The sequence below is a fragment of the Denticeps clupeoides genome, chromosome 4 (genome assembly GCF_900700375.1).
Source record: "Denticeps clupeoides chromosome 4, fDenClu1.1, whole genome shotgun sequence".
NCBI classification, from domain to species: Eukaryota; Metazoa; Chordata; class Actinopteri; order Clupeiformes; family Denticipitidae; genus Denticeps; species Denticeps clupeoides.
The window spans coordinates 34773492-34792451 of record NC_041710.1 but is presented as its reverse complement, the minus strand read 5'-3'; the positions used below and the strand labels follow the sequence as shown (position 1 = coordinate 34792451).

Here is an 18960-nt window from a genome sequence, read left to right as displayed (position 1 = left end):
GTAACATGACTACTCCAAGGACAACCACTGGGGTAAAAAGCTCCCTCAAGAATTAAAAAGGGAAGGATAAAGCCAGCAAAAGTTTCAATATATAGATGTTGAGAATTCATTTGTTGCACTCTGTGTGGACCTTAATCTATTCCCACTGAGTATCGAGCCCCCCACGCAGAGCAGAGTAAATCCTTATTCTTTTACATTAGTGCGACAGCCTTCTCAACAATACGACACCACAGGATTGCACCAGATGCCCACGCAAACTGGAGCCAGGAGATGACTGCTCTCTCTTCTTCCTACCAAAAGGACCCACAACTGCAATTGCTGTGATGGATAAAGGGATATATCGGACATGATTGCTCAACTGTTGTATATATGTAACAATAGATCTGAATGTGTATCCCAATACCTTTTCTCATGTTTTGTGTGTCTGTGTGTGTGTGTGTAGCATTTTTAAACTGTAAATAATTTTTTGTGATTATGAGCTCTGAATCACACAACCCCTATCTCAGCAACAAATGAGATACAAGGATCTACGAGCATTAAAACCAGGTCAAACTGATTAAACACCAACTTCTACCCTGTTCCATCAGGGCACTCAATGTCATTTAATCTATCTTTCCACCTCACCCTCACCCTCAAATTCTGCATTATGTTAGTAATTTTGTCCTATTAAGCTAGCTTTTTTCCCTACACACAGTATTTAAGATGTATCCCTGGCTCAAGGACTGCACCTAATTTCATTGTACTTGTTACAATGACAATAAGATATTCTGATTAACTCTAAGACAACAAGTCAAGCCAAACCATGCATCAGTGTGCTTGCATGTGTGTTTGTGTGTGAGAGAGAGAGACTTACAGGCTCTGTCTCAACTCAGCTGTGTCTCTAGATGTTCCCAGTGACTGCATGCTCTTTTCTAACATCACCACTGCGGGGGAATGAAGGTAAAATGAACGAGTTGTAATTAAAATGCCTGGGTAATGAAATCATCATCACATTAATGAACTAGAAAGTGTAGTAATAGCAGGCTGGGACACACAGAGACATTCAAACAAAAAAGATCATTAAGACATGACAAAAAATGGCGATAATACACACTCACACACAATACACACACAAAAACACAAATTTCCGTACCATTGGCGTTGATCTGAAAGATGTTGGAGGATGTTTCCTGAAAGACATCCTGCAGCTCAGAGGGGCTCACCTGTGTGGCTGCAAGAGGAACAAAAAGAGTCAGAGTGCAAACTTTCATGACTCTTGAATATTTCAGAGCTGCCATTTATTTTGCATGTGCCACACAGGGCACTGCAATGCTCCAACAATCTGTTTTGTTTGTGAACCCTCTCCTACTCTTTATTCACCATCTAGTTCATAAACATATGTTTTAACACATTAAAAGGTGTTTAAACAAAAAAATATCTGTTTGAAACCTGAAAATCTGGTTCCCGTTTGGAACAATATATTTACTCCCAGTGAGCATGCCCTCTGTTCATTGCAAAAATTCTGCTTAAAAATGATGGGCATTTTTGATTGATAGCATAAACAATCAAAGACTTATGAAAGGAACTGATTTAAGAACCCTGGTCTCTATCATTGAAAGGGGCTATTTTCAGGTTTGAAATCCAGCTCTCTTATGAAATCCAGCTGTATTATGTTGGACGCTCCAAAGCGTGGTGTAGATGAAGTTAAAATAATGTCAGTGGAGAAGGAATGTGCCACACCTCAAACTTTAATGTAAATTCAGGAGATTGTTTCATGGCTAGTACCAGGCAAGATTTATCTTGCCATGTTCCACCACGCCTCATTCAACTCAAGAACTGGGTGATAACACGTAGAGAAGTTAATTCAGGTTATGTCCTGGTCTAGGTCAGGAACGTGAACAACCAAGAAAGAGGGAGGGAAACGCACATACGTTTTAACCAATTAGTTTAATAACTCGGAGGAAACACAATGCAGGCCTTGACACAAAGACAACAAAGCAGTCAGGCCACGAAAAAGGGCATGGTAGACGACTACTGCGAGCAGGGCATCTGTCTGCCGTATTTCCCCCTTCTCGGCAGACCCAAGCCATCTTTAAAAGCCTCACTCTGACGGCAGCGCAAAATGCCGTCAGGTATGGGAGGAGTTCCATAATTACAGGCTCCTCCTACAAAAGGAAAACACAAACAAGTGTTTGTCTGTGAGCAAATGAAAATGATTGTGATTTTTTTTATTTTTTGTGAGCAGTGGGCAGCCATGAAAGGCGCCTGGGGAGCAGTGTGCGGGGATGGTACCTTGGGGACCTCAGTGGCACCTTGGCAGTTTGGGGTCTGTTTCCTTACCTGCTAAGCCACCATTCCCACAAAGCAACACTGGAAATTACAGTGTCTTGTCTCAAATCTGAAGCATTTTATTTATTTAAGCTATTAATTGCGTTTTACAAGGTGTCTGAATTGATGTCTCCAAGTCTTCCCTAATCTATGAAAAGTATTCAAATAGGATAAAGATAATACTAGAATATTCAATTAATTATTTAATTACTCATTACTCATCTTCCTTGGTTAGTTTTAGGTTTTTCTTCAAATATAAACCTAACCAGACCAACAGCCTAGATATCTTTAAATGACTAATCAATTCCACTCCATAATACCCTGGCATTATTACTATCTGCTCTTTAGTAATACTAGTAATACGGGAATCTACAGGATGTCAGTGGAGGCAACGTAGCAACAGAGTGGTGTGGGAGAATTTGCATTCTGGATCAAATGGAGAGGTTGAGTAACGCTTAGAGCCAGAAGTGAGTTACAGTAGCCTATATATTTTAGGCAGCCAGGAGTTCTTATGATGTTTGTTATGGGTTATGTATGTGTCATAGCCACCGGCAGTCCGTCCTGCCACCAGGTGGCACCAGAATAATCCCAACACTGACACCGACAACCCAGAAGGATTCAGCAATGAGACTTGTTATAAATGTGATTGAACACTCAAAAAGGTCTTAAAATTGCTGTTGGGAGAAAATAACCTTCAAATCTGAGAGACCAAAAGCAGTTAAGAAAGTAAGAGTGGTTGAAAATCCAGTTCAGAGGTGCCCCAAGTGTAGGGGAAACAGAGATGTAGATCCTACATTCCATCAAAGAACGCTCCAAAGATCACACCAGACCAAGGCAAATGACAACTCTAAAAATGACAGATCAGAGAGAGGACAATCAAGCCATAAAACTCCTGGACACCTGCCTTTAACCAGTAAACTGGGGCAGAGGGCATGTAGCTTTCCTGCCAAAAAAAATTAAAAACTTTCTTTAATTCTCCAGCCTTATCACCGATAAAGTAGGAGCCTTCTTTACTTACCTTGAAATCATCTGCCAGACAGAGAACACATTACGGATCGTGCATACTATATTAGCATTGACTGTTCATTGCATAAGTCTGCCTCCATGGTACGCGTGAAGCAGAGTTGCATTAAAAACATCATAGCCTGCTTCTTAAATTTGTATATTTGTATCTGATAATCTAATTAAGGTAAAATACAGCACCTTGACATTTGTCAAGAGTGTGAATGAAATGTACTTCCCTTTTCTCATGTTGTTTGTAATACGTTTTCAAATTTGCATACAATTCTGTAAGATGTGATGTCCAAGTCCATGACATTCTGTATTTTTGCATAGAGGTTCCACAACTCTGTGTTCCCCATACCTTTATTAAAACTCTGTCAGCTCCAAAAACATGTTCATCATCACGGAGCATGACATAAGTAGAGCCTTCAGGAGAGTGAATACCATGAAAGTAGCAGGACCAGAAGGCATCTCAGGTAGAATCCTCAGAGCTTGCGCAGACCAGCTAGCACCTTAACAAAGGAAATGATCGTCGACTTCAGGAGACTTCAGGAGAACTTGCCCCACACCCCAAGAACTTGCCCCACACCCCACTCAGCATCCACGGCTCCACGGTTGAGACTGTAAAAGACATCAAGTTCCTGGGAGTCCACATCTCAGACGATCTCACCTGGACCACCAACATCACCTCCATTACCAAAAAGGCCCAGCAGCGTCTCCACTTTCTGAGACGGCTGAAGCGAGCCAACCTGCCCCCTCCCACCCTCACCGCGTTCTACAGGGGCACCATAGAGAGTGTCCTGACCAGCTGCATCTCCGCCTGGTTCGGTAACAGTGCTGTTGCCGATATCAGGCAGCTTCAAAGGATCATCAAAGCAGCTGGTAACATCATCGGAGCATCTCTTCCGCCGCTGCAGGACATCTTCTATAAGCGCTGCATCAGAAGAGCCTCCTGCATCGCGCTTGACCCCCCATATCCGTCACATGGACTTTTTACACTCCTCCCACCTGCCTTTAACCAGTAAACTGGGGCAGAGGGCATGTAGCTTTCCTGCCAGATGCTACCGCAGCATCAGGTCTCGATCCTCCAGGATGCGTGATAGCTTCTTCCCACAAGATATATGGACTACCTCTTCATGTTGCACTGAAACCAATAACTGTACTATCATTACTGTTATTTATTTGCACAGTCGATAAACATGTATATATCACTGGTCACTTTTTAACACTCATTTTTAGCTAAAATGTATATTTTGTATCTTATTTATTTATATATTGTATTCCATGTGCCGCATCTGTTTTTTGTTGTCTACTTTTATATTGCACTGTGTAAACTGGAGCCACGTCTTCTCGTCTCTCTGTATATCTGTACAATATATAGAAGAGATGACAATAAAGTTTACGCTGACTTTGACATTTGACCTGTGTTCACAAAGATGTTCAACCTCTCTTCCCCACATGCTTCATGGAATCCATCATTGTTCCGGTCCCAAAGAAACCCCATCCAATGACTACCGCCCTGTAGCGCTTTGAGCGGCTGGTCAGAGACTTCAAAATTTCTTCAATACCAGACACACTCAACCCACTGCAGTTTGCCTACTGTCCAAACTGCTGTGCAGATGATGCCATCTCCCATCTCATCCACACAGCACTCACCCACCTGGACACTCGGAAGGGAAATGATGTTAAAATTTTCATCGACTACAGCTCGGAATTTAACACAATAATCCCTTCCACACTCACCACCAAGCTGGAGCACCAGGGACTCAGCTCATCTCTCTGTCAGTGGATCTCCAACGTCCTAACCGGGAGACCACAGGCAGTAAGGATAGGCGGACATGTCTCAGCCTCCATCACCCTCAGCACTGGAGGCCCCCGGGGCTGCGTTTTGAGCCCCCTGCTGTACTCACTACTAACTCCACCACCATCATCAAGTTTGCTGACAACACTGTCGTGGTGGACCTGATCTGACGGCCTACCTGGAGGAGGCTGAGAATTGGTGCCAGAGGAACATTCATCCCCTGAATGTCAGCAAGACAAAGGAGTTTATAGTGGCTTTAAGCAGGAGAGGACCTACCAGACCCCTGTCATCAACAGGAGCCCAGTGGAGAGAGTGGACAGCTTCCAATACCTCAGTGTTTACATCACGCAGGACCTGGACCTAAGACCAGGACCTGGTCCTGTCACATCAACACCGTGGTGAAAAAGGCCCGGCAGCGTCTCTACCACCTCAGACGCCTGAGAGACTTTAGACTGCCCTCCAAGGTGCTCAGGAACTTCTACTCCTGCACCATAGAGAGCATCCTGACAGGAAACATCGCAACCTGGTTCTGGAACTGCACCATGACAGGCGAGCCCTACAGAGGGTGGTTCGATCAGCGGCACGCATCATCTGTTCCAAGCTCCCTGACCTCCCTGACCTCCAGCAGTGCTGAACCTCAGCCAACCCACCTTTACCCTACTCCTTACATATAATTTATGTTTAAATATTTGTAATATTTGCATATTTGTGACACTTGTAAGTATGTGCAATATTTGTAATATTGAGGTCAATAGCAGTTGGACAAGCATTTCACTGCAAATCATACCATGTGTATCTGACAAATGAAATTTTAATTTTAAATTTGAATTTGAAGTGGGCAATAGGCGTTTGCTTCAAAGCCAATAAGCGTTTGCTTCAAAGCCAACCATTTGCTTGGGGCCCCCTGCCTGTGTCTTTGTCGGGCTGCAACACCCTCCAAGCAGGAGACGTCAAGGGCCAGCAAATGGCTTGATGTGTCGTGACGAGAGCTCCAGGGCAGAATCAACAAATTCTGATTGGTCTGTGGCAACTTCCTGGGAGTCAAATGTTTAAAAGAATTTTCTCTTCTGGACTCTGGGCACTTCTTTTTCTCTTCCATTGGGAAGAGTCTAGATATCTTTAAATGACTAATCAATTCCACTCCATAATACCCTGGCATTATTACTATCTGCTCTTTAGTAATACGGAAATCTACATGATGTCAGTGGAGGCAACGTAGCAACAGAGTGGTGTGGGAGAATTTGCATTCTGGATCAACTGGGGGGAAAACTCCCCAGTTTCTGAGTCTTGCTGACATCCCCTGTCTTCTCAATGAAATTGATTGTCACATGTGATACACAGCAGCACAGCACACGGTGCACACAGTGAAATTTGTCCTCTGCATTTATCCCATCACCCTGAGTGAGCAGTGGGCAGCCATGACCGGTGCCCGGGGAGCAGTGTGTGGGGACGGTGCTTCGCTCAGTGGCACCTCAGTGGTACCTTGGCGGGTCGGGATTCGAACCGGCAACCTTCTGATTACGGGGCCGCTTCCTCCACCAATAGGCCACCCCTGCCCCGGCCAACCACTAGGCCACCAATGGACCAAGCAGCCGATTCTGCAGCTTGGCTCATATCCTTTCTCTCTCTTCCTCTATCCATTTCTCCTTTCTTTTATTTAGTTTTTCTGTAACATTGATAGATTGTTGGTGTATTTACATGTAACTCGTCATCATTGTTGTCTTCCTCCGCTTATCCGGGTCTGGGTTGCGGAGGCAGCATCCCAAGTAGGGAATCCCAGACAGCCCTCTAACCAGCCACCTCCACCAGCTCCTCTAGCAGGACCCCAAGGCTTTCACAGACCAGACTGGAGATTTAATTTCTCTAGGGAGTCCTGGGTCGACCCAGGGGCCTCCTGCCGGCAGTACATGCCCAAAACTCCTCCCCAGAGAGACATCCTGAAGGCATCCTGACCTTTAAGACTGTGCCCGGCCACCCAATGAAGCAAACTAATTTCAGCCGCTTGTATCCGCAATCTCATTCTTTCGGTCATTACCCAAAGCTCAAGAGAATCTCATGAGATCAACCTGTAAATCGAGAGCCTTGCTTTCTGGCTCAGCTCCCTGTTCACCACGACAGAGCAGTTTAGTGTCTGCATCAATGCAAAACACATGTGGATTTCTGAGTGGAACTCAGTGTGAGTGGAACTCATGTGGAACTCAGTGTCCCCCAGTGCTTTTGGGACGCGGTCAAAGCTCTGCCAGAGGTGGGAATTGAAAACCCTCTTGACATGTTCTTCTGCCGGGCGTTCCCAGCAGACCCTCACTATACGTTTGGGTCTGCCAGGTCTACTTGGCATCTTCCCCTGCCATCTGATCCAACTCACCACCAGGTGGTGATCAGGTGACAGCTCCGCTCCTCTCTTCACCCGAGTGTCCAAAACATGGTCGCAGGTCAGAAGATATGTCTACAAAGTAAATCATCAACCTGCGACCTAGGCTGCCCTGGTACCAAGTGTACTGATGGGCATCCTTATATTCGAACATGGTGTTCGTTATGGCCAAACTGCGGTTTGCACAGATGAATAATGAAACACCACTCTGAGCTCTGCATAAGCACAAACAACAGTCAGGACAACAGCAACAACAAAATTTATTTCTTATATAGCCCAAAATCACATACAGTATGTCTCAATGGACCCATTCCCCGACCCGAAGGCGCTGGGAAGCTACCATCTCTTCCCCCGGGGTAAACCGGCTGAGAGTCTTGGGGCTAACAAAAAGCCAACCCCAGCCCTCCAACTCTCACCCGGAGCAACACCAGAAAAGGAGAGTGTCCAACCTCAAGGACTTGGGTTCCAGAACAAATGCTATGTGTTGAGGTGGGTCCAACTATAGCTAGCCGGTACCGCTCAACCTCTTCCAAAAGCTTCAGCTATTTCCCCACCAGAGAGGGGATGTTCCATGTCCCAACAGCCAGTTTCCTTGTCCTCGGTCTGCCACCCGATCCACATTGCACCGGACACGTCATGTTCCTCCTGCAGGTGGTGGGTCCACAGTTGGATGAGCACATGTTTTTCCTTCCAGGAAAGGTCTTCTGAACCGTTCTTTGTCTCACCCTTTACCTAAGACCAATTTGTCATGGGAGACCCTACCAGGGGCACCAAGTACCCCAGACAACATAGCTCCTAGGATCATTAGGGCTCTCAAACTCCTCCACCATGATAACGTGATGGTTTAAGGAGGAGATTTACATGTAACATCAATAGAAATCTTCTGGTGTAATTAAATTTGAAACTTTTCACCTCTATTATGCCATGCCTCTTTCTGCCAGGTAACATCAGAGGAGTGAGTGTTTTAATACAGTGCTTGTGCAGAGTTAGGATAGACTGATATCAGACTTGCTCCAGTTTGATCTCATTTATAATAATCGTGAACAATCTTTTTGTACATTCCTCATTACAAGAACATTACCATGAGATTTACTTGGCAGACAAGTTGTCAAACATTGGTTACTAAAGTCACTAAAATATGTGCTTATATTTTTATAACCTATCCCTTCTTTAAACCTTACAACGACTTTATCCAAATCTGTGTCAGGATCAGGTGCACCTGGGACCAATCTGGAGGACTGCTGTTATAAGGCGCTGTGGTTCCGCCCATTGGGGGCTGCGAAATTTTTTTGGACCGTGCAACTCTTGTGTAGTTTTGTTTTTGAGTTCTGGCAACCGCCACATGCCTGCGGGTTTGTTTTTGTTCTCCTGTTTTTAGCCCCCTTGTGCCGTTTTCCTTTGTGTTAAATGTTTCCCAGAATGTCCTGCCTCTGCGCTTCCTTCCCACGTCAGCTCGTGGACATGACAGCCTGATTCAGTCATCACAACTGACTGTCAGGTTACCTGTAGTTGCGCACATGACATGCATAGTAACACATAAAATATGGCAAGTTACATCAGAGAAAATGAGTGCAGTTGTGAATCCTCAGCCCAATAGTCAGAGTCAGAGTCAAAGGCCACGTTATTGTCATCTCACTATATACAAGTACACAGAGAGACGAGATTCACAGTGTGAAAAAAGACAACACAATTACACTCAACATAAAGTGCAAATCCAATAACACACAGCACAAAAACATGACAAAGGACATTGTGGACATTGTGAACTGACCAATAAAATAGTGCAGGTTGAGACAACATATTGAGGAGTCGGACAGCCTGGGGGTAAAAAGTGGCAGATGTGACTCTGATCTGATGTGGGCAGGAGTGTAAAATGTCTATGTGAGAGGTGTGAGGGGTCCTGCATGATTCTGCAGGGCCTGCGGATGCTGCGCTTGTGAGATACATTAGATAAAAGCAGCAGGTAAGTGCCACAGAATTGTGGTCTGATCAGCCCCTGAGTCGTGATCTGCACAAATGTGGACCATCTGTCCCCTGTAGCTGATCAAATGCACGCATGGCAGACAAAGGTAGCACAAGAGGCTAATCACCCAGAGTCATTAGAGCTACTGGAGATTCACAGCCCGGGGTATGTGGTACAGCTTATGATGCTGATCTATGCCTCTTCCACTGTCATAACTGGGCAAATGACTGTAATTGGCCTGTTATTTTCCCCTGACAGGCTATTGACTAATGCACTGTGGCATCACAGATTAGAATAGAAAAAGAACAAGATCTAAAAAAAAATCTTCAAAGAAAAAGACAAAAATGCTGCCAGAAAGGCATGAACTGATTTAATATGCATAATGAAAATGTATTAAATTGACATTTATGACAATTTAATTCATTAATGGAAGGTCCAAGGTCTTGTTCCTATTCAGTAAATTATTTATTAATTTGTTTCATTACATGTGGTTTTCATTACATTTTTATGCACATTTTGACATCAGACATTTTAAATCAGAAAACAAATAAATGTGGAATGAAAGTTTTCCTCGTGAGGAAATCACCATTAGATGGGGCATTGCATTCATCTGTATGAATGCTGTATGATTCTATATGATTCAAATCCATAATTTAAAATCTTAAAACTGATTCAGATGCTCAAACAATCTGGCTTCATACCGCTGGCATCAGCCATGCTGGCACCATCCTAATTGGTTGTATAATCCATACCCGCTGCTAATCGATTCTGCAGATGTCCACAAATCAGTACATGCTGTGATGTAAAAAATGAGACCACAATAAATCATTATTAATGAAACAAAACTTAAATGTGACCTATAACCTCATTTACTTTGTGGAGTGCCCCCCCAGTGCCGGGTACACACCATTCATGCATGTGCATGCCTTTGGGCAATGGCAGGAAACCGCAGAACTGCAAGAAAATTCATGCCAGCACATGGAAAACATGCAAACTCTATGCAAACAAAACTAGAGACAGTCCTGACCAAAAAAAAATTATACAATTCATTTTAAAAATGCATACATTTGCTTGGAGAAATATGTACAAGATACTTAAAACCCTCAAGGTGTCATGAAGGGCATTCCATAAATAAGGGACAGAGACACAGGCATTATTTGGTTCTGGATATGTGGAGCAGATTTTAATGAATGGAGAGAAGTATTGTGGTTTGAAAAATGGAATAGTTCTTTGAGGTAGAGAGGGTCATTTCCATAGATGCATTTTTGAGTGAGAAGACAGACTATGAATTCGGACACAGGAAAGAGCGGGAGTGATGGGTTCATGTTTCCAAACTTGAATCAAGTTGTAGGTTTTGATGGACACATTTTTTATGTGAAAGTGAAAGTGAAGTGATTGTCACATGTGATACACAGCAGCACAGCACACAGTGCACACAGTGAAATTTGTCCTCTGCATTTAACCCATCACCCTGAGTGAGCAGTGGGCAGCCATGACAGGCACCCGGGGAGCAGTGTGTGGGGACGGTGCTTTGCTCAGTGGCACCTCAGTGGTACCTTGGCGGTGCACCATGTGCTGTGCTGTGTTTCACAATGACAATCTCTTCAATTTCAAAAGAGTGTTGCAGTAATCTGGTCTAGAGGAGTTAAAAACATGGAATATCTTTTCATCATCTTGTAGTGTGAGAGTGGGTGGAGTTTGACAATATTTCAGAGGTGCTGACAAGATAACTTGCAAAAATGGTCGACATAGGATACAAAAGTTAGGCCAGAGTCCATTCTAATGAAAAGGATGGTGACTGATGAGGAGACAGTGGTGGAGCCAGGAAATATTATTTGGATGGATCTGTGGATGTGAATATTGGACTCTTTTAGTTTAAACTAAATTAAAATTTTTAAAAACTTACTGATAATCTATTTGCATGTTTGGTTTGATAGAGCTCTGTACAAACACAACTCCACCAAAACTGCATCATAATATGCATGATAATAGATTTTATTTTCCAGCATGAAATTTTATCATTTTATCAATCATTTTTATCACATTTATCTCTCATATACAGTGTTGCCAGATGTATGATACGTATTGGATTTGTATGATCATATTACCCTCTGTACTATCAATAATTCCAAAAATCCCAAATGTATGATAAATTTACCCTTTAATTATATTTTATTAGCACGACAGGGTACAGATATCTGGCTGTGCATATATATTTATAGCCAATCAATGCACAATGTAACCCGTGGGCCACACCTAGCTCGGCGGACATTCGGACTCAAGATTATTTCATATGTAGCGGTCATGATCCGGTCCGGCAGGGGTTACTCCGGACCGGAGTTTCATGTTAGTCTTGTGCAATGTTCCCTGATCGTGTTCACCTGTGCATAATTATATAATTGTATAAAACTATCCTGTTCGTGTCTGTTCACCATTGGTTCATTGTGTGGTGATGTTTCCCCATGTCCTGTGTATTATGTATTAAACCCCTGTCCTGTGACGTCGTGCGTGTGTGTCCTCCTTTCTTGCCATGTCCAGGCGTCGTGACAGAATGACCCGACCATAGTTCCATGTCTGCCCCATAGTTCCATGTCTGGTGGAGTTCCAAGGTTCCATGTATGGATGCCCCACGACTCCGCAGTCTCGTCCGGATTCCAGCAACTCACCTCCGGTAATCGCCAGTTTCCTGCCCAAGATCCATGCCATGTTTTTATCATGTCCCCAAGCGTGACAGACTCTTGACGGCCTACGAAATCTACCGTGGGGTCGAGGAGATCGGTCACGCAGTTCGGGTGCTCCCGGCAATAACCGAGACGAGGAGAACGGCGGACTTCCCAGCGGGGCGAGCCGGAGACTGACGGAGTGACCTGGTGCCTGCGGACGACGGACAGGATGCCGGTCCCCCACGGATGAGCCATGCTTTGTCCCGGGCCTGAAGCCGCCAGAGCAACACAGCCGCCAGTCATCCTTATGGACTTCCTCCCCCCTTTCATGGACCATTTCTGAGTGCTCGCCCAGAGGTCGTGCCTTTGGGGGGGGGTACTGTCATGATCCAGTCCGGTTACACCAGGTCTGGAGTTCGGACCGGAGTTTCATGTTAGTCTTGTGCATATTTACATTTACATTTACATTTACAGTATTTATCAGACGCCCTTATCCAGAGCGACTTACAATCAGTAGTTACAGGGACAGTCTCCCTGGAGCAATTTAGGGTTAAGTGTCTTGCTCAGGGACACAATGGTAGTAAGTGGGATTCGAACCCGGGTCTTCTGGTTCATAGGCGAGTGTGTTACCCACTAGGCTACTACCACCCTATTATATTATGTATGCATATTATGTATTAAACCCTGTCCTGTGACATCGTGCATATGAGTTCTCCTTCCTCGCCATGTCCAGCCATTGTGACAATAGCGGTTATTATTGCAGAGCGATATGAAGCACAGCTATCAAAAAAACTACATATTCTGGGAGGTAGCAGCCTAGTGGATAACATACTCAAATCCCACTTACTACCATTGTGTCCCTGAGGAAGACACTTAAACCTAAGGGGGGGCTCCAGGGGACTGTCCCTGTAAGTACTTATTATATGTCACTCTGGATAAGGGCGTCTGATAAATGTGTTAAATGGGGCAGTGGAAGCGGCCTCGTAATCAGAAGGTTGCCGGTTCAAATCCCAATCCGCCAAGGTGCACCGTCCCCACACACTGCTCCCCGGGCACCTGTCATGGCTGCCCACTGCTCACTAAGGGTGATGGGTTAAATGCAGTGAAGTGTCATTGTGATACACTGAAACACAGCACATGGTGCACACAAACGAAATGTGTCCTCTGCTTTTAACCCATCACCCTTGGTGAGCAGTCGGCAGCCATGAAAGGCACTGTGCTCAGTGTGTATGATAATTTTTTGTCAAAATACGATCATTTTAAGCTGCTGGTACCATACTTTTAGGATCTGAAAAAGTAAGTAAGTAAAAACTAAGATTTTTGACATTGAAATGTATGAGTAATGAGTAAAAGGTCTCCACATATGTAAATACAAATGTAAGTACAGATACCCCCAAAAAATATTTAAATATATTAACAAATAACATATAGCTCCCTATCCACCACTGTTTGAATGAACAGCAATTACAGAAAGTAACAAAAATAAATCTATTGTATTTTTAAAAGATCTGATCTATTATAATGCCATATTCCAAGGAAAAAAAGGAAATGATAATAAATAATCAAGATCAAATGTGCAGTTTTACATTCACTCAAGGACTTACGTGCTGTATAGATTGGTCTTACAAGTCTTAGTGTGCTTGTTAGATAGCATCCAATAATCAAACTCAAAATTCAACATTTTAGAAATTGACTGAATGTTATCTATTTTGCTAGGAAATAAATTAGCAATATACTTCCCACTGATGGGAAACCAGAGAGACACATTTGAAAACACTTTGAAAAGACTTAGTTCCAAATATCAGCAATTTGTCTTCTTTATTTGTTATTAATGAATATTAGACAGAAGGTGAAAAAACATATTGGTCTACCCGTGGTTTATGTAACATGATCAGTGTGAATCTTTGCAGAGTGGTATTACAAAAAGATGCTGAAAGATGTGTATAGTACGTGGCCAGAGGAAAAAAGCTGGGTGAAAGATAATTGAAATTGAAATGTATTCATAAGTGTCTCTTTTCCTCTCTCACAATCTTCTCATGACACCTGTAATAGAATAAATCACTGAGTGAAGGCTTGGGTAGGGTTAAATTCAAGATCTCTTACTATAATGAGAGCTCCACATGAAACAGTTTTTTTTATCATACAAGATAGAAAAGTGTTTCCTCACATAAGGTGACACCACAGAAATTTTTAATAGACCACCCAGTTCTGTATTTCTTTTAAATAAATATATCAGCCTGATTTGTTGGGAAGCACATTAACATCATCTTGTCCCAATAGCCTGAATGCAAAGTATGAAAATTCAAATATGAAATAATTTAATCAAAAGGCTTAAGTCTCATTATGTGGGAATCATTAGCTGGTGTAGAATCAGCAAGAAAGAAGGAAATGAAAATTTCCGATCAGTATCAGTTTGTGGACATCAATGGTGATTTGTCTTCATATAGTAAAGTAGAGTTTGGTGTTCCACAAGGTTCTATCATAGGTCTGTTACTATTTTCCTTATATATGTTACCTATAGGTGACGTCATTCGCAAACACGGTATTAGCTTTCATTGCTACACTGACGACACACAGTTGTATCTATCAGCAATGCCAGGCAGCACCTGAACAGAATAAAAAATTGTCTGAAGGATATTAGACAATGGATGCTCACCAACTTTCTTCTGTTAAACCCTGATAAGACAGAAGCTTGGGTCTCAAGCAGCCAGACATAAGCTGGCTGACTACATCATAACTCAGAATCTTCACAGACATAACACAGGATAGCCTTTCTATCTCACCAAGTACTGCAGTAAATGATCTAGGTGTCCTCATTGATGCAGGTCTCTCATTCGATTTGCATGTGGATAATATCCCTAGGATAGCATTCTTTCACTTTAGAAATATTGCAAAAATAAGAAATATCATCTCAATGCACGATTCAGAAAAGTTGGTCCATTTACATTTACAGTATTTTTCAGACACCCTTATCCAGAGCGACTTACAGTCAGTAGTTACAGGGACAGTCCCATTGGAGCAACTTAGGGTAGTAGTGGTAATAAGTGGGATTTAAACCTGGGTCTTCTGGTTCATAGACGAGTTTGTTGCCCACTATGCTACTACCACCCATGGTCCATACCTTTATTACATCAATGTTAGACTACACACTACTGTCTGGATTCTCTAGTAGGTGCATGAGTAAACTCCAGCTAGTTCAGAATGCTGCAGCCAGAGTTCTAACTAGAACTAAGAAATTTGACCACATCACCCCAGTCTTACAATCACTGCACTGGCTACCCATCAAATTTAGGAATGACTACAAAATCCTACTTTTGACCTATAATGGTCTCGCCCCGCAGTACTTGAATGAACTTTTAGTTATTTACGACACAATCAACGGGTGCAGGGTCACTATTGGTACTCAAAGTACGGAAGCATTTAATTTTATAAATGTGTATGTGCCCAAAAACTCCACCACAGGTACTTTTAAAGTGCCCTCATGTTTTTTTGGTTTGTTTTTGTTTTTGATTTGTTATTTGTTTTCTATCTTTAATTATGACTAATCATGTCCTTCTGTCACAACAGTATTCTCAATGCACCTACAGGGCAACCAAGGAAGATTGCAGCCAATTAAATATCATGAGCTGTGGCTTTCATTGACAACCCAATGCAGAGACACCCAAACAGATTGTAGTAGCATGTGATTCTAGTAGATATAGATTTAGTAGAAGTAGAAGTTTCTATGAATCAGTTCATAGAAACACATCATAAATCTAAATATTTTGATCTGGAGCCCTTTTACTTTTATATGCACTTTACATAACACACATTTATAAAAGCAGCACACCCACTATAACATGACAAGACCTTTAAATGGTAAGGTAATATTTCATATTATTTGGTTTATACACAAAGCACCTCTGTACATTTAACTCTTAAAAGCCTTTTTGCTGTGGGATGACAAAAAATGAACATAGCTGCCTCTAAACATTATTTGTGCCTTCTGCTTTACATTTTGTGTTTGATTGCCAAAATGGTGCGATCACCTGACAACTTGCTTATGACCATCTAAATCACAGAGAAAATTGTCATGTGATTTTCCTCTAGCAGAACTGTATTAGATACCACTTTGCATTGTCCACTTTGTACACTATATTTGGTGATGTATGAAGTGTTTGCTATGTCAGATGCATTAATACAATTTATGTTGTGATAACATGAGCAAAAGCACATCAATATTGAACACAATCAATAAATCAATTATCTCTATGTTTTCAGAATCAATTCTGTTCACTATTTGAAATGGTGAACAACTTCAGTCCATGCGCAACTTCAGTCCACGAGTCACTTTTTCTTTTCTGATCTCAATAAAAGGATTTGTGTCTCACAGCATTGATTAGTTGGGAGTTGAAGAGAATTGGTACTACCCGTAAATAAATTGAGAGATAAAACACAGGAATATGCCTCAAAAACTGGAGCCAGGACGTGACTGTGCACCAGAAAAAACAGAACAAAATGACAGTGTGTCACGATCCGGTCCGAAAGGGGGGTTACTCAGGTCCGGTTCAGGATCCGGACCAGAGTTTCATTGTTGTCCTGTGTAATGTTCCCTAATCGTTCTCACCTGTGTTAATTGTATAAAGCTGCCCTGTTCGTTTCTGTCCGCTGTCAGGTCTTTGAAGTTATGTTCACCAGTGTCTTCGTCTCGGATGTCTCCCCTGTCCTGTGATTCACCAATTAAACCCCTGTTCCGTGATGTCAGGTGAAAGCGTCCTTCATTCTTCGTTCCTCGTCACTCCTCGTCCTCCTCTATGTTCACCCGCCGCGTCATTCCCGCATGGACGTGACACAGTGGCTTGAAAGGACCGAGCAGAACTGCTATTAGACAAATTAGACATGAGATTGTATAATGTATATACAAGCAGGTGAGCAATTTATACATTGCCTATCATGAAACATTTGTTTCATATTGTTGTAGTCATCCCACGAAAAGGTATTAGTTTTTGCCGTAATATTGGCATGAGGGAAATATATAATATTTTTCCCATAAACTACTGAATACGAATAGTGCCAATCTTGCCCCAATTTTTTCAATAGATATCCTAAAACATCTGACCACTGGTCCAGGATGTACAACTGGGTGTGACCCTTCTAGGGAAATAAATGTATGAATGACACAACAAGTACTTGTATTATTCCTTTACAAGATCTTCCTCATGCAAACACTTGCTTCAACCCTTCTGCCCCTCTAAGGGCTGATCCACCTGCTCACTGTGTCTACCTTCAGTCCTTGACTCAGTTCATCATCTTTAGCTTTGCAGCCATTTGCACTGCATATTTTAAACAGACACTACAGTCAAGACCTTAAAACAATATTCCTGAATTGTAAAGACATTTTAGTCACTGCAGGAGTTTTCTTCCCTTGTTCTGATAAAAAATTACATTCCACTCCAGGCCAACGCATATGACACACTCTGGCCTACTAGATTAAGCAGCCTAGAACAAAATTAGATCTTAGAACTACAAACTTGCAAAATACAGACTGCACATTCACTGTCACACCAGGGATAATAACTGTACCATTCTTATCACTCTGCTCCCCAGGCAGATTTGGGAAATTCTGACCACTGTCTGGTTCATCTTATTCCAGTCTACAGGCAAAAAGTAAGATCTGCAAATCTTGTAATTAAAGCTGTGAAGAAATGGACTGACAAGGCGAAACACGAGCTGCAAGATACATACACACACACACACACACACACACACACATTTCTATATGTTTTTATGGTACTCTGTCTTATTTTAAATTTCAGACCAGACACATCTTCCTTAGAACATGGTAACAGTACAGTCTATAACTGACAAATAATAAACATACTGATTACACTCATTGCCAAGACACAGAACCACATCACAGAATCCTCATCTCATCTAATCTCAGATCTGTGTCTGGCCTGCAGGCTCAATGGCCATCATCTGGCCATGAGGCACGCTTTCTTCTCAGCCACTTAGTAGGGGAGATGTTGGGCCTGCCTCCAGTCCAGAGAACACTCATTAGGGTCCCTGCACTGATAGGCTCCTCACTCCTCACCTAATGCTCTGAGCTGTCAGGAACCGAAGAGAAGACAAGTGACTGGGCCTACCAAGCACACACACTTTCACATCAAGTTCCTGCAGTTAGCTGGACAAAAAAGAAGAACAAGAATCTCCACTATACTCGGCTTCCTAATAATTCTCTTTACTGAAATGCCAAAATCTCTTGGAGCCTCTCCAACTAGTTGGTGTGCTGTGAGTATTGTGACGCATATAGTCACACAATCTCTGTGGATAGTGGCAGAGAGAGGGTTGCACTCCACTGATTCACTGTAAATACTTTCTGGATCCACTGTATGTTGCTATATGCCTTAAAATAGCCATTATAAAATGGCTAAAAAAAAAAACTGAAACATACCTTTAATCCTGGGAATTTAGCACATTTGAGACCAATTTCTAACCTTCCATTTTTGTCCAAGATCCTTGAAAAGTTGTAGCACAACAGCTTTGTCATTTTTGAACTATTATATTATCATAGTAACCTACTAGTCCCTCATAATGCAGTAATGCTGCAGTAGTTAGTTCCTTTGGAAATGTTTAGTCACTTACCTATTTTCATTTCCTGGATAAATCTCATTTAATATCCCAAGTTTATGCAGTGCTGAGAAAGATGGGTTCCCCTTACTGAGCCTTGCTGTCTTTCAAGGTTTCTTCATTTTTCAAGGAGTTTTAGGACACAGGTAAGGAAGATGGTATACAGCTCTTCATTAGTGATCATGTTCCTCTGTTGCTGCTCGCCAGTTTCCCGACCATTGCTTTGTTCTTGATGCTGCTGAAA

At 42.5% G+C, this 18960-nt stretch overlaps 1 protein-coding gene across 4 annotated transcripts in view; it reads right to left on the bottom strand.

Annotated features, from left to right (window-relative positions):
- tsnare1 (T-SNARE Domain Containing 1) overlaps nucleotides 1-18960 on the bottom strand; it is a 155118-nt gene that overhangs the window by 86664 nt on the left and 49494 nt on the right. For all 4 annotated transcript variants that reach the window (XM_028975440.1, XM_028975443.1, XM_028975441.1 and 1 more), the window contains 2 exons: nucleotides 1133-1210; nucleotides 854-923 (listed from right to left, as the gene is read on the bottom strand). In XM_028975440.1, coding sequence (XP_028831273.1) covers nucleotides 854-923; nucleotides 1133-1210 — 148 coding nt within the window. The remainder of the gene's footprint in view (nucleotides 1-853; nucleotides 924-1132; nucleotides 1211-18960) is intronic.